The sequence below is a fragment of the Phacochoerus africanus genome, chromosome 2 (assembly GCF_016906955.1).
Source record: "Phacochoerus africanus isolate WHEZ1 chromosome 2, ROS_Pafr_v1, whole genome shotgun sequence".
NCBI classification, from domain to species: Eukaryota; Metazoa; Chordata; class Mammalia; order Artiodactyla; family Suidae; genus Phacochoerus; species Phacochoerus africanus.
Window position 1 is genome coordinate 197413654 of NC_062545.1, and position 26135 is coordinate 197439788.

General features: G+C 35.0%; 1 protein-coding gene across 2 annotated transcripts in view; it reads left to right on the forward strand.

Annotated features, from left to right (window-relative positions):
- The window catches only part of KCNH5 (potassium voltage-gated channel subfamily H member 5), a 285985-nt gene that overhangs the window by 162753 nt on the left and 97097 nt on the right, over positions 1-26135 (forward strand). For both annotated transcript variants that reach the window (XM_047769508.1, XM_047769509.1), the window contains exon 8: positions 21730-21929. In XM_047769508.1, coding sequence (XP_047625464.1) covers positions 21730-21929 — 200 coding nt within the window. The remainder of the gene's footprint in view (positions 1-21729; positions 21930-26135) is intronic.

Consider the following 26135-nt stretch of genomic DNA (forward strand, 5'->3'; position numbering starts at 1 on the left):
TTAAAATATATTTTTAGCTTAGTTTCCTGAACGCTAATTAAACTGACCAATATGAGGCTAAAGTTGCATGTTTTATTAATAAGAGCAATGATTGGTCGTGAATTTGCATCTGTGTATAATTCTGCAGAGTTGTGCTGCTCAATTAAAATCCACCCAGGAAGCATGTTCAGCGTGTATTATAATGGTAAAACAAATTTATAAACTGCATAAAGAAAGAAAAGGCAAGAAAATGAACATTCTAAACCCAGTTTTAAAGTGACTCTTGTGTGAATGGGAATGTCAGGTTCCTTTACGTTATTTCTCTTGATTCTTGCCCATGTGCAACAAGGATCTGGAGGTGCAGGTTGTCTGGTGGGGGTTGTTCCAGCTGGGAAGTGCTGCCACAGTGTTGATATAGAGCCAGAGGTCTTGCTGTGCAGGGATGGAGGCAGGTGGTCTCTCCAGGCAGTGGTGTTCTGTTCAGGAAGGGAGTGGAGGGGCTCCGGGTCAAATGGAACTCCCCTTGCAGTGACAGTGCCTTAGTTCGAAAAGTTATAGCTCTTAATAGGGTGCTCTTACTGGGCTGTTTCTGGTCCATCTCCCAAATGAAAAATGTTCTGCCTCTGAGATCATAATCTTGATTGCAATCAAGAGTCAAATTCGCAGCTGTGTATAGCAGATTTTATGCCCTCAGAGAGAGGGGGCCATCCTGGGGTTGGGACTGACATTGGCTGCAACTGGGTCTTTCCTTTTATCTCCATACAGCGGATGTGTTAGGGGACCCCACTTCTCCCACCCTAGGCCCATTGATATTCTCCTGTCCCCTGTTCCTCTGCTGAGTATTGTTTGATCTCTGTATGGGGGCGCATTTTGATCCTCCAGTTGGTTTCCAGCGGGAATCCTTATCTGCATGGGGAATAAGTTATGGGGAAGTGTGCCAAGCAGCATGCCTTTGGTATCTGCATGTGTCTTCATTGTTAGATCACAGGCTTCCTATTTTTGGTAATGATAAATGCCCCGTTTCCAATCAGTCCGAGTCCCTATCCTATCCTACTTAACAGGGATAGCGGCGGCCATACTCCAGGGCACATTGCTGTGGGTTAGAACCACAAAGGCATGTCGCCCTCCTCTAGAGTCTAGGGCTGTATTGTGGACATTAACAAGTTATCTGTGTCACATATTAAACGTGAGTCTGATTTCTGAGTATGTAGCACATTGCTTGTGAGACTCGGCTAAAGTCACATGGTTTGCCTGTTGTGGAACATAGAAATTATAGCCTGCTGCTCAATACTGATTCTGTAATTCACATTCACTTTCCTTTGAGGGAATTATTATTTTACTGAAGGGCTTGTCCCCAAATGACTAGGGGAAAAGGGAGTTTGAAAAGTTTTCAGTGGATTCCAGAAGTTCTGTAAAAGATCATTAAATGTTTAAAATAAAACATTTTTTTTTTGTCTTTTGTCTGTTGTTGTTGTTGCTATTTCTTGGGCCACTCCTGCGGCATATGGAGATTCCCAGGCTAGGGGTTGAATCGGAGCTGTAGCCACCGGCCTACGCCAGAGCCACAGCAACGCGGGATCCGAGCCGCGTCTGCAACCTACACCACAGCTCACGGCAACGCTGGATGGTTACCCCACTGAGCAAGGGCAGGGATCGAACCCGCCACCTCATGGTTCCTAGTCAGATTCGTTAACCACTGTGCCACGATGGGAGCTCCTAAAATAAAACATTTTATAGAAATATGGCTGAAGGTTATAGAAATATGGCTGTTTCTGGCAAAAGGTACTTGTTGCAGAAGGAATTGAGAAAAGAGACAGGGAAATTGAGAAAAGAATTTGAAGATTTATTTATGTGAGATATATGCCTCCAGAGAGGAGGTGGGCAGAGGCATGAGCAGCTGCTCTGTGTTTCTTTGACAAGTTGGGTATGAGGGACACACACGTGAAGGGGTATTCATTGGTGAAGGAGAGCCCCGAGGGTCATATTCCCTGATTTTCATTCCAGCTCCAGCTTCCTTAAGGGAGGGGGGATTTTTGTCCTTATTTAGCCTTGGTCAGAAGTGTCATGGCATCAGTGCATGATGGGAGCTTCTTATCTGCAAGGCTAATTTTGTTGTAATGAAGGCATAATTAGTAGCAGGTTACATTGGGAGGCTAGAGATTCCTGCCTTTTCTCACCTTACTTTGTCTGTCTCCAGGACATTTATAACCCCAAAATGTGCTCTCTCTTGTCAGTCTGTAGATTCCTGCTTTTCTTTGCCCTTCGACCCCTGCTGTTTACAAGATGTGTGGTTTCTTGCCATCTGGCCTGTGTTCCTCTTTCTCTGCTCATACCTAGCCATCTGTCTGCTGTATCATGGTGGACCGTCAGAGTTATTTTAGGAGACTGTATATAAATCTGATGAGGATGCAGGGCTTTGAAAGTAGCCTGAAATTTGAATCTAGGCTTCATTGCTCACTAGCAATGCATTTTATTGAATCCTTAATGGTGTTTCTATGCAATGTCAACTCAACTGATTGAAAAGTGACAAATCTAGATAAATTTAACTCTTACAAAATGGCTATAGTTTTGTAACATTTCTTCCCTCTCTGTTTCAATGAAAGGAAGGACTGAGCCACATATCAGTCTGGCTGGCTGTTGTGGAACCTTGTTAGTTCTAAGTTCGGCTTGTCAACAATCATATATCCAAGACTTATTTTTCATCTTCTTCTAAAAATAGGTCCATGTTTCTTAGATGTTATCAAATGGACAAATACTACACTAAATTTATAAAGGCTTTTTGTTATTTAAAAAAGAACAAAGTGAAAATTGGGCACTTGATAAAATTATCACTAATATTAATGAAATGCTTCACAGTCCTCTCATCTCTACTTGCCTAAAACCCACTTTCTTTTGTCTCTTGCTCTTGTTTTCAAGAACATTTACATGTCATCATTTTAATATCATTCTAAAAACTTATGGTTGTGTGTGCTTTCTGGACTCTAGTTGGTACTCAATAATTTTTTTGTTTGTTTTGGAATGAGAATCTCCTTCTGGCTGTAGAATGCCACTGTATCCTAACTGGTGTGCCCAAAGAGATAGTTTCTCATTGTACCAGCAATGAAGATAAGACCCCACATTCCACTTTTTTACATTGTGAAAGAACCTATAAAAATTTAGTATTGGGTTTTTTTTTGAAAGTTTCCCTTTTGAGATTTTTTTCCCTTTAGTTTTGGGAATTTGGATTGTATGTGTAAATACCTGAGTGTGCTTTATGCATATTTCTAAAAAGGATTATATAATTGCAGTATTAATTCTAGTGCCCTAATGTTCTCCACAGAAAACATAATTACATGTCAAATGATCTCCTAATAAAGAAACAGTTGCAATATCTTTGATTGTGAAAGCATGAATAGGAGTTGAGATGAAATGTTTAGTTCAGTGTCTCTCACATAAAATCACCACCAAAACAAACCTTCACTGAATATAAATCGAATCAATACATTTCTGGTAGAAAAAAATTTTCAAATGCAGCTTGTTGTAAATCATCTATGTAATAAACACATTACTTAGTATGCAGAATGAAATGTTCTTTAATAAAAATATTCGTATGTTGCAGAAAGTAAATACAAAGTCCTCCCCTGGCTTTGTGAATTTAAAAATATGTACTATATTATGATTATCATATTATTAAAAGACATGAATGACATCTGCTTTTGTGTGTGTGTGTGTGTGTGTGTGTTTCTGTGGCTGCATCTGTAGCATATGGAGGTTCTCAGGCTAGGGGTCTAATCAGAGCTGTAGCTGCTGGTCTATGCCACAGCCATCGCAATACCAGATCTGAGCCATGTCTGTGACCTATGCCACAGGTCATGGCAATGCTAGATCCTTAACCCACTGAGCAAGGCCAGGGATTGAACCTCTTCTGATAAACGTATTCCATCCATCTTTTTTGTATTTACTGTGTCTGTGGCCATTAAAAATTTTCAAACTATCTGTGTCTTTATGTTAAAAGTACACGTCTTATATCTGGGTCTTATACATTTATCTAATCTGACTTTCCTTGCTTTTTAATTAGAATTTTTGGACTATTTATTTTAATGTATTGTCACTGTGGATGGGTTTATGTTTACTATTTATTATTTGTTTTTGTTTTCCTCCTCTTTTCTGTCTTGATATTTAGTGAATATTTTTCAACATTCAATTTTATTGCCTCTATTGGTTTATTAGCTAAACCTCTTTGTTATAATTTAATATATGTTCCATGATTTACAATATATAACTTTAACATCATATTTTACCTTCACACATAACATTGCACATATAATGTAAGAATGTTACAACAGGGTATATTTATATCAGCACTATTCTTGTATTATGGCTCTAATATACTTTACTTTTAAATATGTTGTGACCTCTACAATATATTACTGTTTTATTTTAAATAGTCAATTTCCTCTTAAGTAAATTTTAAAATGGGAAAATGTCTTTTGTATTTACCCATATATTTATTTTTTCCAGTGTTCTCCACTTTTTAAATGCATGTCTGACTTTTCATCTGCAGTTACTTTCCATCAGCTTTAATATTTATTGTAATGCAAGTTTTCTAGTGATGAATTCCCCAGTTTTTATTTTCATGAAGATATTTTTGTCTTTATTTTTAAGAGTATTTTCATGGGATATAGGAATTATGGGTCGACAGATTTTTTTCTTTCAGCCGTGGGTTTGCAATTTGATTATTATGTGCTTTTTCTCTAATATTTTATGCTGCTTTGGGTTTATTGAGCTTCTTCTGTCTATAGTGTTTGAATTTTCATAAAATTTGGGGAACATTTCATCTCTTTTCTTAAATATATTTATCCATCTTCATTGTGTTTCTGGGGATCTAATGACATGTATGTTAAAGTATTTGATATTATGTCACTGGTTACTAATGTTCTGTTAATACTTTTAGGTCTTTCATCTCTTCCTGTAGTTTGAATAGTTTTAATTGCTATGTCTTATCTTACTGATCCTTTCTCGTGAAAGTGTCTAATCTGCTGGAAATCCTACATTTTGCATTCTAGATTTTGTGTATTCCAATTATAGAAGTTTCATGTTGTCATTTTTATACTTTACCTTTCCTCCCACTTTATGCTCATATTTTATATTTAAATAAGTATTTAAACTTAAGCATATTTATAAAAGCCGTTTTAAATTTCTTGTGTGTTAACTCTATCATTTCTTTTAATTCTTGATCTGTTTATATTGACTTATTTTTTTCCTGTCTATGGGTCACGTTTTCTTCTTCACATATTTAATAATTTTTAGAAAGATGTTGGACATTGTCAATGTTGTATTTTTTATTGGGTTTTATTATCTTCTCTTAAAGTGTTTTGAATAATGTTTTGATATATATAGTTCAATAACTTACAGATAACTGTCATCTTTGTTTTTAAAAGATTTGTGAGATGAGTCTGAAATATACTTTATTCTTTTAGTAGATTAACCGTACTCCTAAGCCATGACTCTTTGGTGTTCCCTGGTGAATGTCCCATATATTCAATGAAGTGTCTTCATTCATTGAATATGTTGGTTGGAAGGTAAATCTATAAAAACACTTCATGATATCTGGATTCAGCTTACAGACCCATAAGATATTTTTGTTTATTCTCTAGGTGTTTCTCCCTAACCATACATGGTGAAGTCTTCAGGGAAAGCGTCTAGGGGACCATGTGTAGATCTCTAGAGATCTTTCCTTTGCTTACCGCATTCATTTATGATATTCGGTCACAAAATTTTTAGCTTGCTTAGCCTTTCCCAGATTCTGATCTCAGTCTCATCAACTCAGCCTGATCAGCCTCATCAACTTTAATTCTCTTTTCTCTTTACTTCCCTCCTACTCCACTCAGTGGTTTCCAGAAAGATCATGAACAGTAATTGGGCTCATTTTACTTATTTTCATCCCTCAGGGTATAGATATATTCTGTGTGCCGCATAACTTCTAAAAATAGTTGTTTCATATATTTTGTTCTATTTTCTCATTATTATGATGGGGGGGTATTATGTCTATTATCAACTACTATGTGACGGTTGGAAGAATAAGCCCAGGTTACATTTTGATATTCCCTAAAACATATATATCATAATTTCAACTTGTTCAGGTATGAACTTAAAAACAAGAAGAATCACAAAAATAAACTATTCTAATCTTACTTAGCCTTCTTAGCTTTTCATCTGGTGATACTTTTAAGAGAAGATTTTCTACTTTGTCATCTTATGGTTATTTGCTTTATAAAGTTTTTTAAAACAATAGTTTACTATTTAAGAATAGTGCATACAGAGTCCAAAATACATTTAAGATACCAAGCAAATCTTGCTAAACTTTTGGAATTTGGGATTTTGCTGATCGCCTACAGTCATGTTCTTGTCATGAAAATGCTTAGGAAGTATTTTTCTGGCTTCCAAGATCTTTATATATGCCAAGATAATATTGAAGTAAGATTTAAATTTTCTCATATAATGATGTAAAAAGAGCTGACAAAATTTTACTGCTTCTTATTTTAGAACTATAGCTTACTTTTCTTGAGTGTTCATATGTGGCAATCTCTGTGCAAAACATTTTATATGTCATATCACATACTTCCCTCACCAAACCATAAAGGCAAGGAGTATTATTATTGTTGTCATTATTAATTTTTTTCACTGAGGAAACATAAACTCAGAAAAATTAAGTAACTTCTACAAGGTTATAAATTAGTACATGGCATTTTGGGAATTGAATCCAAGTTCACGTGCAGAAATCCCACACTCTTAATTTTACTAGCCATTTGAAAGGAAAGAAGTATGTTTATACACAAGGTGCTCAGTTACTTTTATGAGTTTCTTTGTGAAGTTCAAAGCTTCTGTGCTAACAAACATACAAGTAAAGTCTCCAGAAAAAACAAACGAACAAACAAACAAAAAGCTCATGTCTTCAGGAATAAAGTTCTAAGAGACAAACTTTAGTCTGTGCTCTGTTTCTTCTTCTGTGGAAGGATTTTTTTTTAGTTTGTTTTAAATATAAATTATTCTCATCATTATGCTTAAGAGTTCATTATGATTAAGAGTTTCCATTGTCGCTCAGTGGTAATGATACCAACTAGGATCCATGAGGATGCAGGTTTGATCTCAGGCCTTGCTCAGTGGGTTAAGGATTTGGAGTTGCCCTGAGCTGTGGTATAGGTCACAGACAAGGCTCAGATCCCACATTGCTGTGGCTGTGGTGAAGGCAGAAAGCTGTAGCTCTGATTGGACCCCTAGCCTGGGAACTTGCATATGCCATGGGCGAGGCCCTTAAAAGCAAGCAGCAAGCAAATAAACAAACAAACAAAAAAAGTTCATGGGTATTGAACTCCCTAAAATGGGGTTAGAAGCCTGGCTTTATAATTAAAAGTAAAAAGCTAAAACCAGATCAGCCTTTGGAGGATAAACATTCAGTTGACCTATGGCTATACAGAAATCACTGTTTGTATCAGAAGCAGACTAGTGAGCAGACTAGTCTGCTCCACATGGTTTGCAGAGTCTAGGGATGTTCTCATTTCCATCTACTTCTATACCCTTATCCTTTCATTTGTGGAAAAATATCGAGCATTTTTGGCATTTATGATAAATGGGTACAAAATTTTATTATTTTCTTCTACTCCAAATCTCAGAAAAGCATAAATATTTTTTCTTAAGAGCCTCCAAATAATAGTTAATGAAACTCAAAATATTAGGACATTAGACAATCATTCTTCCCAAATGGGATATCTATGATTTGACTCGTTTTTTTTTTTTTTGAGTGCTTAAGGATCTATGGTATATTGATATATGCTTGAATCTCTGATTTGTGTATGGTTGTCATTAGCAGATAAATCATACACATTTGCCTAATGATTAAGACAGTTAAAAAAGGCTCTTATTTCATTCATAAAGAGCTGCATTATAGGCCTGTAAATCCTAACAATATGAAGAGCTCTGTGATCCACATCCACCCTGAAGCTGTAAATAATGGGTAAAAACTGGTTACTGTTAAGCAAATGAGTTTTTTGGTTCTTTTGTTCCCCTAGAGAAAAGATTAATATTATTCAGTTCTTACAGTTGGAACATGATCTTTGGCAAGGATATTGATCAAAAGGCTGTTGCAATAATTGAGCTGAGAGATGATAAGTCCCTAAACCAGGCAGTGGTAGCATTGTTGGGGAGGAGAGAAACATCTCACCTATAAATGTGGAGTGGCATCCAATCTCATATTTGTTAGTAGGATTAAAGGGGATTGTGAAAGCTCATGTAAACTGTGAAAGCCAGGACATCTTAGATGGCATATGTCGTCTTCTTCACAGTGTTAATGGCAGCTGTCAGCCTCACTCACCCAGCCTTTTCATGTAAATGTTCAGTTTTAACTACTTTCAGGTTATATACTACCTGACAGGAGCCCTGAAGATCTTTTTCATCACATCCTTATTATACTTGACATTTCTGCCACAGTGATGTGACCAGTAGAATGAACTTGGTATACCTTTATTTCATACATGTCAGACTTGGCAGTAAAGATTTATTGAAAAGGTGAACATTTGGTACCCCAGTGTTATTAGGAAAGAATAAAACTGAGGCCTATCTATCAAGATGGTGGAGGAATAAGACATGGCACTCACTTTGCCAGATCTAAAAGAAAAAAAAAAACCTATTGTAAAAGTGATGATAAACACAAGGAACAGCAAAAGGGCAAACATGAAGATGTTAAAAAAAGACTTCAAAATGATAAAATGTGGGGAAGGAAAGTAAAAATCTAGACTCTTTTTTTTAAAAGTATGTTTGGGCATATATGACTATCAGGCTAAAGCAATCATGTATAGGAAGGAGTTAACATACTTGAAAAACAGGGCAACCACAAATCAAAACCAAACATTACATTCACAAAAAATAAAAGGACACAAACATAAAATAAAAGGAAACAACCAACCAAAAAAAAGAAAGCAACAAAGGAGAAACATAGAATAAACTGTAAAACAAGGTTTAAAATGGCAATAAATACATATTTATCAATAATTACCTTAAATGTCAATGGACTGAATGCTTCAATCAAAAGACACAGAGTGGTAGATTGGATAAAAAAAATAAGAACCTATGATCTGCTGTCTACAGGAGACTACCTTAGGGCAAAGGACACTTAAAAATTGAAAGCAAAGGGATGGAAAAATGTATTCATGGGAATGGGAAAGACAGGAAAGCAGGAGTTGCAATACTCATATCAGAAAAAATGGGCTTTAAGATGAAGGTCATAAAGAGAAATACAAGGCAGGACACTATTTAATGATAAAAGAATCCATTTAAGAACAGGATTTTACAATTGTCAATATATATGCCCCTAACATAGGAGTAACCAGATACATACAATGAATACTAATAGACATAAAAGGAGAAATTAGTGAGAATAAGAGTAATAGTAGGAGACTTTAAAACCCCACTCACGTTAAGGATCTGGCGTTGCTGTGAGCTCTGGTGTAGGTTGCAGATGCGGCTTGGATCCCGCATTGCTGTGGCTGTGGCGTAGGGCAGCGGCTACAGCTCCTATTTGACCCCTAGCCTGGGAACCTCCATATGCCATGGGAGCTGCCCTAGAAAAGGCAAAAAGACGAAAAAAAACCCCACTCACATCAATGGACAGATCCTCTAGACAGAAAAGCAATAAGGCAACAGAATCCTAAATGACACGATTGAAAAGTTAGATATAAATTGACATTTTCAGGACACTACATCCAAAAAAATTAGAATATACATTTTTTAAGAGCACATGGAACATTCTCACGGATTGACCACGTACTGGGGCACAAAACTAACTTTAGCAAATATGAGTATAGAAATTATTTCAAGTATCTTCTCTGACCACAATGGCATGAAAGTAGAAATCAACCACGGGAAAAGGAATGAGGAAAAAACTGACTACATGGCGACTAAACAACATGCTACTAAAAGAAACAATGTGTCAGTGAGGAAATCTAAAGGGAGATTAAAAAATACCTTGAGACAAATGATAATGAAAACACAACTATTCAAATTCTATGGGATGCTGCAAAAGCAGTGTTTAGAGGAAAGTTCATAGTGATATAGGCCTTCCTCAGAAAAGAAGAAAAATCTCAATTCAACAACTTGACCTACCACATAAAAGAATTAGAAAAAGAATAACCAACAAAACCCAAAGTCAGCAGAAGGAAGGAAACCATTAAGATCATAAAGTAAGTTAATAAAATAGAGATTCAAAAAATAATAGAAAAATTCAATAAAACCAAGAGCTCATTCTTTGAAAAGGTAAATAAAATTGACAAACCTCTAGCCAGATTCACTGAGGAGAAAAAAAAAAAAACAAATCAAACAAGAAATGAAAAAGGAGAAATCACAATGTATACTGCAGAAATACAAAAAAACCATAAGAGAATATTATGAACAATTATATGCCAACAAATTTGACAACCTAGAAGAAATGGACAACTTTCTAGAGACTTACAGTCTGCCAAAACTGAATCAAGAAGAAATAGATCAACTGAACAGACCGATCACTAGAAATGAAATTGAATATGTTAAAAAACACTCCATATAAATAAAAGTCCAGGACCAGATGGCTTCACAGGTGAATTCAGCCAAACATACAAAGAGAAACTTATACTCATCCTTAAACTTTTTCCAAAAGGTTGAAGAAGAAGGTACTCTCCCAAAGACATTCTATGAAGGTTTCATCACCCTAATACAAAAACCAGACAAATATATTACCCAAAAAAATTATAGGTGAATATCTTTGGTGAATACAGACACAAAAATTCTCAACAAAATTTTAGTCAACCAAATCCAACAACGTATAAAAAAGATCATATACCATGACCAAGTGGGTTTCATCCCAGATTCACAAGGATGGTTCAACATATGCAAATCAATCAATGTCATACACCACACTAACAAAAAAAAAGTTAAAAAAACCCACATGATCTATTGAAATGCAATAGATGCAGAGAAAGCATTTGACAAAAGTCCAACATCCATTCATGGTCAAAACTCTTACCAAAGTGGGTATAGTGGGAACATACCTTAACATAATAAAAGCCACTTATGACAAACCCACTGGGGAAAAACTGAAAGCCTTCCCACTAAAATCTAAAATAAGACAACAATGCCCACTCTCATCAGTTTTATTCAGCATAGTATTGGAAGTCCTAGCCACAGCAATCAGACAAACAAAAGAAATAACAGTTATCCAAATTGGAAGAGAAGAGGTAAAATTGTATGTATGCAGATGATGTTATACTAAATATAGAAAACCCTAAGGACTCCACACAAAAACTTCTTGAACTGATCAATGAATTCAGCAAAGGAGCAGGACACATGATTAATATTCAGATATTGGTTTCATTTCTGTATACTAATGATGAAATATTTTAAAAAGAATATAAAAATACAACACCTTTTAAAATTGCTTACAAAAAATTTAAATACCTAGGAATAAACCTGACTAAAGAAGTGAAAGAAATATATGCTGAGAACTATAAAACATTAATCAAGGAAATAAAAAAGGATTCAAAGAAATGAAAGGATATTCCATGCTCTTGGATTGGAAGAATTAATATTGTAAAAATTGCCATACTTCCCAAATCATTATACTGATTCAATGCAATCCCTATCAAATTACCTATGACATTTTTCACAGAACTAGAACAAACAATCCAAAAATTTATATGGAAACTGTAAAAGACCCAGAATTGACAAAGCATTCCTAAGGAACAAAAATCAAGCAGGAGACATAACTCTCCCAGACTTTAGACAATATTACAAAGCCACAGTATTCAAGACAGTGTGGTACTGATACCAAAACAGACATACAGACCAATGGAACAGAATAGAGATCCTGGAAATAAATCCAGATACCTAGGGTCAATTAATTTTTGACAAAGGAGGCAAGAATATAAAATGGGGAAAAAACAGTCTTTTCAGCAATTGGTGCTGGGAAATTTGGACAGCCACATGTAAATTACTGAAACTGTAAACACCCTCACACCATGTACAAAAATAAACTCAAAATGGCTTAAAGACTTAAATGTAAGACAAGACACCATCAAACTCCTGTAAGATAACATAGGCAAAATATTCTCTGACATCAACTGAACAGATGTTTTCTTAGGTCTCCCAAGGCAACAGAAATAAAAGCAAAAATAAACCAAAAGGATCTAATCAAACTTACAAGCTTTTGCACAGCCAAGCTTGCAACCATAAAAAAAACAACAACAACAAAACACAAAAAGACAACCTACAGAATGGGAGAAAATTATTTCAAACAATGCAACTGACAAGGGCTTAATCTCTCAAACATACAAACAACTTATACCACTCAACAGCAAAAAAACCAACAACCCAATTGAAAAATGGGCAAAAGGGAGTTCCCGTCGTGGCGCAGTGGTTAACAAATCCGACTAGGAACCATGAGGTTGCGGATTCGGTCCCTGCCCTTGCTCAGTGGGGTAACCATCCAGCGTTGCCGTGAGCTGTGGTGTAGGTTGCAGACGCGGCTCGGATCCCGCGTTGCTGTGGCTCTGGCGCAGGCCGGTGGCTACAGCTTGGATTCGACCCCTAGCCTGGGAACCTCCATATGCCGCGGGAGCGGCCCAAGAAATAGCAACAACAACAACAACAACAACAACAACAACAACAAAAGACAAAAAAAAAGAAAAATGGGCAAAAGACCTGCATACACATTTCTCCAAAGAAGATATACAGATGGCCAATGAAAAAATGTTTGACGTCACTAATTATTGCAGAAATTCAAATCAAAACTATAATGAGGTTCCAACTCACACTGGTCACAATGGCGGTCATTAACAAATTCACAAATGACAAATGCTGGAAAGGGTGTGGAGAAAAGGGAACCCTCCTGCACTGTTGGTGAGAATGTAAGCTGATACAACCACTATGGAGAACGGTATGGAGGTTCCTCAGAAAACTAAATATAATACTACCATATCACCCAGCAATCCCGCTCTTGAGCACATATCCAGATAAAACTTTCCTTGAAAAAGATACATGCACTGGTATTTTCATTGCAGCACTATTCACAGTAGCCAAGACATGGAAACAACTTCAATGTCCATCGACAGATGAATGGATTTAGAAGTGGTATATATATACAATGGAATACTACTCAGCCATAGAAAAGAACAAAATAATGCCATTTGCAACAACATGGATGGAACTAGAGACTCTCCTACTGAGTGAAGTAAGTCAGAAAGAAAAAGACAAATACCATATGATATCACTTACATCTGGAATCTAATATATGGCACAAATGAACCTTTCCATAGAAAAGAAACTCATGGACAGGAAGCGCTTGTGGTTGCAATGGGGATGGGGAGGGAGTGGGATGGACTAGGAGTTTGGGGGTAATAGATGCAAACTACTCCATTTAGAGTGGATAAGCAATGAGATCCTACTGTATAGCACAGGGAATCATATCTATTGACTTGTGACGGAACATGATGGAGGATAATGTGAGAAAAAGAATTTAAAAAAAGAAAAGAATAAACCCTAGTCATGAAAGAGATAGAGAAGAAATTTAGTAATATGTCTTGCACTGTTTTATGGGATATATAGTGTTTTATGTGGTTTACCATCTTAAATATTAGAAAGATGAGGATAATTTTATAGAATCAAGAATTAAAAACCTTTGGAACCTATTAAATTAATGACATTTCTGTTGACCTGACAGGTTTGTATGGGTCCATTTGTTATAGGCAGTCAATAAAGTTTTACTTTTTAGCTAGCAACTAATAAATAGCTGAGGGTAGCAAGCTTCAGTAACCAGAATGCTCAAAGTTTCTACAAATCATAATTTCCAGGAATCATACATGAAGTAATATGTTCTGCTTTTTAGGTTTCCAGATAATGGATTTTTTCACGTCTTCATATATCATCACATGGATTTGTTCCTCCAACTTGAAGATGATGTGATTGTCTTACATATGACAATCTTTTTGTGATTCCTAATTGAAACATCCAATCTTGTTTAAACACAGGATGAGGTATTATTTTTAAAAGAAGTCAGTGAAGTACCCTATCATATAGAATATATGCTTATAATGCATGCTTAACATTTAATTTATTACTTTAAGCAAAGCATAGTATTTTCCCAGGAAATGCACAATTCATGGAAAATATGTTCTCTTATATGTAATAAATTTACATTTTGCATAGAGATGCTAAAAGTATACAACTAAAATGATTTACAAAAAGAATTAAGAAGGTACAAAATAATATAAAGGAAAAAAACACAGACCGAATATTCAGTGTGCCAAGATTTAGCCAATAATCCCCAGGCTCTCTAAGACTGTGAGAATATAACTGTGTTAAAGTTCACTGACTTGATTTGCTCTCTCTTATTGATTCTTCCTCATGTCTTTTGGTTTATTTTCTAGATCCTCATCATTTCCCTTTTTATAGAGATGATTTCCAAGCTGGTACCTTGTTTGTCTTCAGTCTCTTTCCCACTCCAGTACATCTTATCTAAAATGTTAAAGAGCATGCTTTTTCAAATCCCCTTTTATTCATCAAACACTGACTCAAGAGTCAGTTAGGGAATGACACTTTAAGACCCACAGAGCATAGTGGCAGGGGGATGCATGGAGCCTATTCCTAAAAACCCAACAATCTTGGCTAGAGAAAGCAAGGAACCCTGCCAACTCACACATACTGTTCTTCACCTTGCTCTTTGCCACTATCTAAATTAGGTTTTGATCAAATTCAAGTTTGGCTTTACTGCTTTTCCTACAAGTAGGTGTTACCCTTCATAACTAGTTCCTTCTCTACATCAATATGTGACACTGTTTGATGTAGTACACCAGTTTTTAGATTTGCTAAAATGGGTTCCTGAGTTGCTGGCCTGCATTAGCATCCTGGGATTATGGTGGCAGTAGTTTTTCATGTGTTGCAATGTCTGCACTTGTTTCTTCCTCTCTACTGCAATGATTATAAAATGGTTTTTTCGCGGAGATCTGCAAAATGTTCATAGGTTTTTAATGAATGAGAAGTGTTCCAAGAACAAACAAATATGAAAAATGGTATCTCTACTGCAAGGCTTCTCAGAGCTTTTGATATGCTAATTTGCATTGTGTTATGCTAATGTGAATTGGGACTCTCCAAGAGGGAGGACTAATATGAAACTTATTTGATCCAGAAACTATTTTTTTAAGACAAACTTCTGTTACCATCACAGGGAATTACAGTATTCCAAAAGAATACAGTTTGTAACTTTTGGACTTCTCTGGCAAATTCCTTACACCTCGACCAACTCATTTTTCCTTCTCTAGAAAATATTTGTCTCATCTCACTTGTATGTTTTCTTTAAAAAATCACTTTGTTTTAAACCTTCAGCATCAGCTGACTGTCTTATATAGTCTCAGAAAAAAAAATGGTGGTTTCAGCTTCTAGAGCCTTGATTCTATATTTTATGCCTATTCAGATGAATGTTGAAAGGAATTTTGGGAAGAATAATATTCTAGGCTAGGAGGTTATATGATTCCTTTTAGTTGTCATAGCAAGCAGTTTGAGAGAGACAGGCAATGAGATAGTCATTCAACTAAACTGATTGTGTAGGCCTTGCTATTTGTGATGGTGGGGCACATAAACAAGGAAGACATAGAATTTCAGATGTTAGTAGAGATCTCATGAATGGACAGAATTCCTCAGAGTGAGCTCTGATGCAGATGATCATCAGAAGCCTGCAGACCTTGTCTCTTGTATCAAGGAAAAGAGCCATAGAAAGCCAAGGACAGCCCTCCTTGTCCCTGCTGTCCCAGCACAACTCATAGATTGCCCTCTTTCACTCTCAACATAAGACTGGATACTATAAAATTCTTAGAGGAAAACATGCAACACTCTTTGAGATGCAGCTGCTACCTATGCCACAGCTGTGGCAATGCTAGATCCTTAACCCACTGTGCTGGGCTGGGGTTCAAATTTGTGCCTGAGCAGAGATAATGCTGATTCTTAACCTACAGCACTACAATTGGAACTCCCACTTATTGGCTTTAATGGTCACCAGAAATACATTCTCATATCAATATTTTAAATTGATCAATCTTGGCAAAAATTACTTGCCAAGATTTATAAAAGAAAAATAATTAGGAAAGTAAATGTTGGCTGTCAACATAAACAGGCACAAGAAATCTAAAAAAAATATTGTCATTAATATGATGAATGGCTGCAACTTGACCTAAGGAGCAAAAAAATGAAATGACTGGAGAACATAATTTATTAAGAGAACTAGATATCATCATCTTATCTGTTATCTTGAGCAACTCATGAGAGTGGAAGCAGAGTTACAATTAATTAGCTGAACATCAATTTTTGTTTGACTCTGTCAACTGTTTAACCATGAGAAATAAGCTATATTTAGTTTATATATTTGGAATGGCTGTAAGTTTATTTAAAGAAAATGATAAGTAGTCTTCTTTCAAAGGATGTCATTTGAGAGAATTAAATAGTAATACTTTTCTATAGGAAGTATTGAATACTAGTTGAGATAGGTATTAAATAGTATCATTAGTAATTATTATAGTGGCTGCATATAATTCGTCTATTGAATTAAGCAATACTTGAAGGAATAGTGAAATCTGTGATTAGTGATACAGCATTATTCAATCTTTCAATCTTTGTCTCTTTTTGAAAATATTAAACCTTCATTCATGACTTTAAATAAAGATAGATACAGGGCTAGGAGGACATGACTTACTTCTGGTCCATATGGTATTAGCTGAGTGACTTGAATGGGTCTGAAAAATTTGCATCTTTTTTTTTCTTTTTTCTTTTTCTTTTTAACGCTGCATTCTCTCAGTGACTGTATTCTCTCAGTAAAGCAGTCATAGACTATGCCTACATTCAAGGTCATGGGATATAGATCCTGTCTGTCAGTGGAAGGGGTGACAGAGAATTTGTAGCCATCTTTAATCTAACATAATTCTCTTTAAAACAGTCTCCTTATGGTGAATAAGAAAAAAATAAGACTTTTTAGATAAAACATTTACTGATGTTTATGCCAGAATCACCAAGTCTTTAAATATGGTAAACTTGTAAGATTAGCTTGTCTTAAATTGTTTTAAGCTTAAAAGGCTATAGGAGAGCATATGAAAAGAGACATCAAATTTTAACAGATTAGTCTAATTGTTACTAGTAAAGTAGCCAAATTACTTACAAGGCATCCCATTCAGGGGGTAAAATTATATAATAGTCTTCTACAAAATTGTCTAGGCCAAGTATGAACTTTCATGTTTGATAAATGGTAATAGGTAGGTCTTCCCAATTTATTTATTATCTTAATATGGTCAAGGAATGTATCACCTTAGCTTCTAAATATTTAATTCTCTCACATGCATTGATAATGCATAGTTCTTCTATGTCTTTGTATCACCAGTAGTGAAACTTTGACTTGAAAAAGGATGTTTCTGAAAAACTGTTTTCTATGATTTTTGGAGTCTGAACTTACTGGAAAAAAATATATGAATACCTACTGTGTTCCAGGAACTGGTCTGTGTTCTGGAAATACAGCAGTGAGCAGAAAGGACAAGGCAAAGCCCACACCTGTACTCAATGGATTTTGCATTTCTTTTTTCTTCCCCACCACTGGAGTATTTATTTATTTATTTATTTATTTAAAGTATAGTTGATTTTACAATGTTTCTTTGATTTTTGTTGTGCAGCAAAGTGACCCAATCACACACAATTCCCTGTGATATGTAATAGGACCTCATTATCCATCCATTCCAAATGTAAGAGTTTGCATCAACCAACCCCAAACTCCCCATCCCTCCCACTTCCCACCCTGGGAACCACAAGTCTGCTCACCATGTCTGCGATAGGATGTTTTGTAGACAGGATCATCTGTGCCATGTGTTATATTCCACATAGAAGTGATGTCATATGGTATTTGTCTTTCTCTTTCTGACTTATTTCACTTAGTATAAGAACCTCATTTTGCATTTCTAAAGGGAAGATGTGTATAAAAAATAAATACATATATAATGTGAATTAAAATAGTGATAAATAATATTAAGAACACAGGCACAGTAAGGGGATAGAGAGTGATATTGAAGGAAGGGGGTATTCTTTCTGCTGTGTGAAAAATTATTTGGTAGCAATTTCTATGATGATGATGATACATAACATTTTATGGATGCTTTCTTCCTATTGGACTCTCTTTAAAAATTTCTTTGTAGGAGTTATCTCATTTAGCACAACTCTTTTGTAAAGATTCTAGAGTAATTTTAAAATTATAAGAGAGGAAATAGAATCCTAGTGAGATTTAGTGGCCATACTAGTCTTAAATGTTGAAAATGTCTTAAGGAAGAATTGGTTTCTCTTTTTATTTTTATTTTTTTTCAAGATATTAAATTATATCTGAATTTTATTCCTTTTAAAAATATTCTTTAATTACAGTTGATTTAGAATATTCTGTCCATTTCTGTTGTACAGTAAAGTGACCCAGTTATACATATACACACACACACACACACACACACATTCTTTTTCTTACATTGTCCTCCATCATATTCCATCACAAGTCATTAGATATAGCTCCCTGTGCTATATAGCAGGATCTCACTGCTTATCCATTCCAAATGTTGTAGTTTGCATCTACTAACCCCAAACTCCCAGTCCATCCCACTTCCTCCCCTTCCCTCTTGGCAACTACAAGTCTGTTCTCCATGTCTATGAGTTTGTTGCTTTTCTATAGATAGGTTCATTTATGCCATATATTGGATTCCAGATATAAGCAATATCATATGGTATTTTTATTTCTCTTTCTAACTTACTTCACTTAGTATGAGAATCACCAGTTCCATCTATGTTGCTGCAAATGACATTATTTTGTTCTTGTTTATGGCTGAGTAGTATTCCACTGCATATATGTACCACATTTTCTTAATCCATTTATCTGTTGATGGACACTTAGGTTCTTCCATGTCAAAAGGACAGTCTCTTTAGCAAATGGTGTAGGGAAAACTGGACAGCTGCATGTAAATCAATGAAACTAGAACACACCCTCACACCATGCACAAAAATAAACTCAAAAATGGATTACAACCTTAAACATAAGACAAGACACTATAAGATTCCTAGAAGAGAAAATAGGCAAAACATTTCTGACGTCAACTGTAAAAATGTTTTCTTAGGTCAGTCTCCCAAAGCAACAGACATAAAAACTAAAATAAACCAGTGGGATCTAATCAAACGTTAAAAGCTTTTGCACAGCAAAGAAAACCATAAAAACAAACAAACAAACAAAAATATAACCTATGGAATAGGAGAAAATAGTTTTAAGTGATGCAGCCAACCAGGGTTTCTCTTTTTAAAGATACACATATATTACATGGATATATACGTGTGATAAAATTTTATAAAATTGTATACTAAAAAATGGCTGCATTAAAAAATTAGTGTAATATGGTGTCTATAGTCCAGTTAATTGTACTGTGCCATCATCAACTTCCTGGTTTTGATAAATTACTATAATTCTGTAAGATGTAATCATTGAGAGAGCTACATATGGGACATGTGAACTTTCTCCATGGTTTTTATAACATTTCATAGTAAAAAATTATATATATTTATATGTTTTATATATATGTAATTATATACATATAGTTGTATATGTATATATATATGTGATCTTAAATTACGACTTTGTTTAATCTTACTCAGTGTAGGACAGCACACGCACATGAAAATTGGGGCAAAAGTGGATATCTTTGTAATATACCAAACATCATGTCATATCGATTATATTTTTTCATTTATTAATGCTGAAATATTTAAATACATTGGCAGTTTTATGCATTTTTTGGTGCTTAAGCTTTTAATATCAGTAGAATGTGTGCATATTTAATGTGCCCGAAAGATGAAATGTATGGTAATCTGTTAAACTAAAAGGCCATAGTAGACACTTTGGCAAATATAGAATATTACAAACATCTTAGGGAGCCAAATGAGTTGAACATGTCAGAATAATAGTTCTATGTTATTTATTGACAACTTAGAATGGCTGGGTACTATTCAAAAACATGACTGTAGCATTATTTCGTTAACCTCTAAAAAGCTCATTATTTAAAAAATATAAATTCTCTTTATTTCCCTTTTCTAGAAATGCAAAATTCGTATTTGCTACCTAATTCTTCTACCATTAGTTTCTTCACATTATTTCTGTGTTTGTCTTTCTTAAAATACCAACAATGACGGGATAGTGTTAAGTATATGATTACCTCTACTTTTCCTATTTTTTAATATAAATATTCAAACATTTAAAGACTCAGTTGAGAAATATCAGTACTATATTCTTCCTACTCAGTTTTAACAAAATATCATCTATCTTAAAATTGGTTCTACACTGGATCAAAATCCCTAAATAATAGCAAAGAATAAAAAAGAAAAAAAGAAAAAAAAACTGCACTGAGTAAATGTCTATAAAATCTTAGCTTCATATTGGGAAACTGTATTTTTTCTTGTACTCCAAGAGCAATTGCTCCTTAAAAAATAATTTTCTAAAAAATAGATTGAGGGTCTTAAGTTGCTTCACTAGCTTGATTTTATACTACTTCCATCATATGGGATTTGGTTGATGAAACTGTGGAAATGGGACAGCCCATATGTTTTGTTAGGAGGAGTCATTTTTTTCCAATGCTTGGAGGAATAGAGTGGAAGTGATTATTGACTGATATTCCACTTTTGTGACATGCTCATGGAATGTATGTGGTTACTAAATACTGTGTTTACTAAATGTTAGGGGGATGAAATATTGCCCTCTTTTCAAAAGATCCTACTGTTGACAAAGGTATAAAACCAAAGGGACAGGGTAGGCAGGGAGTGGTGTATGGTTGAAGGTGTGTTGAATTTGGGCTGAACTCAACTGCTTTTTAAAAGCTCTCACAGGATCAGGTCAACATTCCTGATCTGACTAGATCTGCAAAGAGGAGTTGGTAAATTACGGGTTGAGGGAGGGAGTAGCCCTTAGGGGCATTAAAAAACCATATCCTTTCCTTGCCATTGTAGATAAATAACATTAGTTTTGCAAGGTGACTTTACTCTAAAATAATGAAAATTTAAAAACAAAACAAAATAAAACTTAAAGTACTGGGATACTGACATGAATTTAATAACTAAATTTTCAGGCATTCTTAAAGTTTTATTTTAGCTGTTAGTCCCAAACCTGTTTCTCTCTAGAAGCTTCTGGAAATGGAACACTTCGATTTGTTTCCACTTCCTGTATTTCTGATGTTCTGTCAAAAATATTTATAAGGAAGAAGTATTCCAAAAGTTGGAGGAAGCAACAATGAGAAAGAGACATTCCTAAACTGGATCATCAATCCCTCTTGAAAATTTAAATTGATTAAACTTCATGAAGGACGACAAGCCTGAAGGATAAATTTAGTCACAAGGCTAAGAATATCTTAGGCAAATTATAACCTTGGATCCTCTAATGCCTCATGAAATCTATCAGCCACTCTCATATTTTACCACTTTGACTAGACTGTTGCTCACTCATAAAATCTTGTTTATCATACTACAGGTAACATTTGCTGAATGAATACCACATTCCAGGCACTCTTCTCAGGGGTTACCATTGCATAATCCTGAAAAGTTTATAAAGGCATCTCTATCAAATGATGCATTGATTTGGCCAATATTCATATCATTTTTTTTCCACTTGGGATATTTGTTTTATTTTCATCATTTCTTCTCTTTCAGCTCTTCTTTATGCAACTATTTTTGGAAATGTTACCACAATTTTCCAGCAAATGTATGCCAACACCAACCGGTACCATGAGATGCTGAATAATGTACGGGACTTTCTGAAACTCTATCAGGTCCCCAAAGGCCTTAGTGAACGAGTCATGGATTATATTGTCTCAACATGGTCCATGTCAAAAGGCATTGACACAGAGAAGGTATGGGTTATTATTATTGTTGTTATCTATTTTCTATTTCAATAGGCTTTTCAGATGCCTGTAGCTTTCCTACGCACATCTTACTTGTATAACTAGTTCATAAATGTTACTCTGTATTTCAAAGAAACATATCAGTAAATCATATTATTGAATGCTTAGAAGATGGAAAGCACTCAGCCATTAATCATCAATTAGTACTAGTAATCACACCCAATTTAGGAATTGTGATTCCTGAAAACAACTAATTACTCCATTTCTCTAAACACTCATTACCACTCAGAGTGATTTGCTGCATTCCTCTAAAATACTAACTGTGCTGTCATTTCTCCTGCTAGATTTTATTCTCGAATTTTCTTTTGCAATTTTGCCCATTTAAAATTTAGAAACTTCCTTGTTTATAACTAAAAGATTCTAAGTCTTCTACCCTCTAAATTTCTCCTCTCTCTCATGTGTTCGAATGAAATTTATAATTCCTCCTGCCCCTTTTCCTTACACAAATCTCTGAAATGGACACCACCCTCCCAATGCACCTGCCCGATCTAGTTTCTTGCTTTTCTTTTCATGGAACCTCTTTAAATTTTTCTTATCTAACTCATATTAGAGGTAAAGAACAACCAAAGTCATACTCACTAAAAACAAAACCAAATTTAAAAAAATTCTCACTTCCTACACCCAACTAATTCAAACAGGGCTTGGACATAAAAATTACAGAGAAAACTTATCTTGAACTATTTTACTTTTTAAGCATCAGTGGAGGTTTTATTTTGAGATACTGACTTTTGGCATACGATAATCAGACAGCACAAAACCTTCCTTGCCATTTTCCATTAATTTTATTTTTAAAATTTTTAATTTTTTTAAGTCTCTGAATGCTAATGTAACGTGGTTGTTTTATTTTGATTTGTTTTTTAATCATGTAATGTTGACTTGTAGTTTTTCTTTCATACCTTTCAATGTCCAAGTGAAAGAGCAAGTGAGCAGAGTAGATGTTTCATTAGGGGAAATTTCATGAAACAAGTAGGTAGTTTTAAGCCAGAGAAGGTGTTGTTAGTAGCATGGGGATGAGGTGAGGCGAAGAGAATGAACTTAAAAAGTAAGAGTTCAGAGACGAAAGCCTTCAGAGAAAGTGCAAGTGAGATACCTGAGGCTAATTATGTGGAAGAGCCATGAAAGAGGGTGAGACCTGCTCCTCTTTCAACATTTTACACAATGCAGTTGTACGTGTCCTTAAAATGGAATGTGCGACCACAGAGGGGAAAAGAATGCATTGCATGTCTGTGGAATGTGGTTAATGTGTACCTGAAGCAGTATAAGGTTAGTAGGGAGGGAATGCAAAGAAGCAGCAGAGTCTTCCTTGGGGATGAATGTGAGCATCAGTGTTTAAATTGCCAAATGCAGGGTGTTCTTTGAGGTCAACATTCATTGAAACCAAAATCAAGAGGTAACCATCTACTTTGTCATTCACCATCTCAGTCAGAAGTTTTCTTTCCAGAAAATACAGCGGGGGTCACATGGTAGCTGAGAAAAAACATCAGTAAAATGATGGAATAGTAGCCCTTTACATTAGCAAAGTGCCTGACCCAGAGCTTATGCCACAGATCTGGTATAGAGCAGATTTGGGGGTTACTTTCTTTAAATTCCTGGATTCTGGGTTGGTTCAGGAATGGACTCAGTAGAGTTTCATAGGCTCCCCCTCTAGTAATGGCTCAGCTGTCTTCCTTATCATGCAGTTAGCATGTAATACGCTGGTATCAGGTGTCCATGGAAGGCACCCACTATGTAGTTCTTACTAGTGACATTTTTTTTTTGGTTGTTTGCTGTTCATCATTAGTGGTCATAAAAATTTACTTCTGATTGGTAGAATATCCATAGAAAATGGAGTAAAAGGAAAAAAAGATGAGATTAGTTTTAAAGGTAAAATAAAATTTTAATTCACATAAAAGTTTTTTAAAGAAAAAAGTAAAAGTATTAAAAATGAATTCGCTTTTTGATAGGAAAAAGTCATGCATGTGCCTTCTGACTGAATGGGACATTCTGAAACTAATTTTTGTTGTTTGTTTGTTTTTCCTTTTTTTTTTCCTTTTAAAGGCTGTCCCTGCAGCATATGAAAGTTCCCAGCCTAGAGGTTAAATCAGAGCTGCAGCTGCAGGCCTACGCCATAGCCACAGCAATTCCAGATCTGAGACCTACACTGCAGCTTAGAGCAATGCTGGATCCTTAACCCACTAAGCAAGGCCAGGGATCAAACCTGCATCCTCATGGATACTAGTAGGGTTCTTAACCCGATGGGCCACAACGAGAATCCCTTAGATTAATTTTTGACTAGTAGAAGGAGTAGATTTAAAGAATTGTGGCAAATATGAAAGTCTTTATATATATTCAATGGAATACATAACATATTAAGTGATAAAGTGATAAATTTGGCTAGCATATGTAAAACCCTTTGCACCAAAACCAATGCAAACAAAAATGAGATAAAGTATTTGTAACAAATATCACAAGTGAAAGGTTAATTACTTTAATATGTAAAGTCATTTTACACATCAATAAGAATTAGAATATGTGGGGAGGGGGCTGAATAAAATGATAGTTTATATAAAACAAAAATATAAATTACTAATAAACATACATAAATCTTACTTTCACTTGTAATGAATAAATATTGAAAGAGCAAGAGACTGTCAAAGATAAGGTGCAATTTTAACAAAGGCTGTGGTGACTGACAGTATCGTATAATTCTGATCAGTGTGTAATTTGGTAGGGAATTTCTTGAAATCACTTTGACCAAGATAATATTCTAAACTTGGGGATATTCCAGACCTCAGTCCATATGCCTCTTCTCTTTTCTGTTGATAATCTTTCTTTCAGGGACATCATACAATCTCATGACTAAAAAAATATGTTAACGTCACGCTCATATACTTTCTCATCCTGGACCTATTCCATATACCACAGATTCTCTTATCTAACTGCTTACCCATATCCAATGAAGCTGTCCAGAACTGAACTCCTAATTATCTACCATAAACCTGCTCCATTGACACTCTTCCTCAGTGCATTTAATGGAAATTCCACCGCTCAGTTGCTTAGGACAATTCCCCCACAGTAAAACCTCCCCCAAATCCTATAAAATCTACCTCCATTTCTCACCACCTCCATTGCTATCACCTGGTCCAAGTCACCATCATGTCTTACCTGGATTATTTTGTAGTGAGGTGATTGGTCTGTGCTTCACCCAGTCCCTTTTTAGGTTATTCTCAGGACAGCAGGCAAAGAGCTTATATGACTTTCATAACAAAGCTTTTTATCTTCTCCCTCTCTCTTTCTCACTCTCTTCTTTTATATCTGTCTCTATATTTTTCTTTTTATTTTATTTGTCTAATCTATCCATCCATCCAACCATTCCTCCATGTATCTAATTACCTATTATATATTCATCTTTTGATAATAAGAATGAAATTCATTTAGCCTATTAAAATACAAGGGTGGAAAAAAGAAAATAAAAGTTTGCTGACAGTAGTCACATACATTCTGTGATTGTAGTCACAATCTTAGAAAAATGGATTTACTTGACAATAGCTTTAGTAAACAGCATATGATTTTTAATGGTTACCCCATATTTAATATTAGAGACCTCTATTAGACTGGCTGTTCCAAATATTTGTCCCACTATATGCTTTTTATCTCACATTTTGTTGATTTTTCCTTTCAAGTATTTTATTAGTGGTAGTTGTTATCAGATTTAACTATGCATATATACTGAAAAAGATCAAAATATAATGCATGAAATGAAATGTCTTTGTTCCAATGCTTTTCTTGTTAGTTCTAAAACAGCTGTATTTCTTTCAGCTGCTGGTACAATAGAATTTAATGATGCATTGCAGCTAATTAGAGAAAACCTTCACCCCAATTACTGAGATTTCATTCTCTCTCTTCCACATATTTAGTTTTATAGATTTTTTTGAATTCAGCTTTACCCCACAAGCAAATTAATCCCTGTGATTTAATTCAGTCTTAACTTGACTTTTGTTAATAATGCTTTCTCTAATACAAATTGTGGCATTAAAATCAGTACTGATGTTGGAGATTGTAGTATATTTATCATGAAAGTTTGCCTTAGGCAATTAAAAAATACAGAACAGTACTTAGATTAATTTTATTTAGTTGAGAGTATTTTTATTGACTACTAATTACCATAGTTACTTT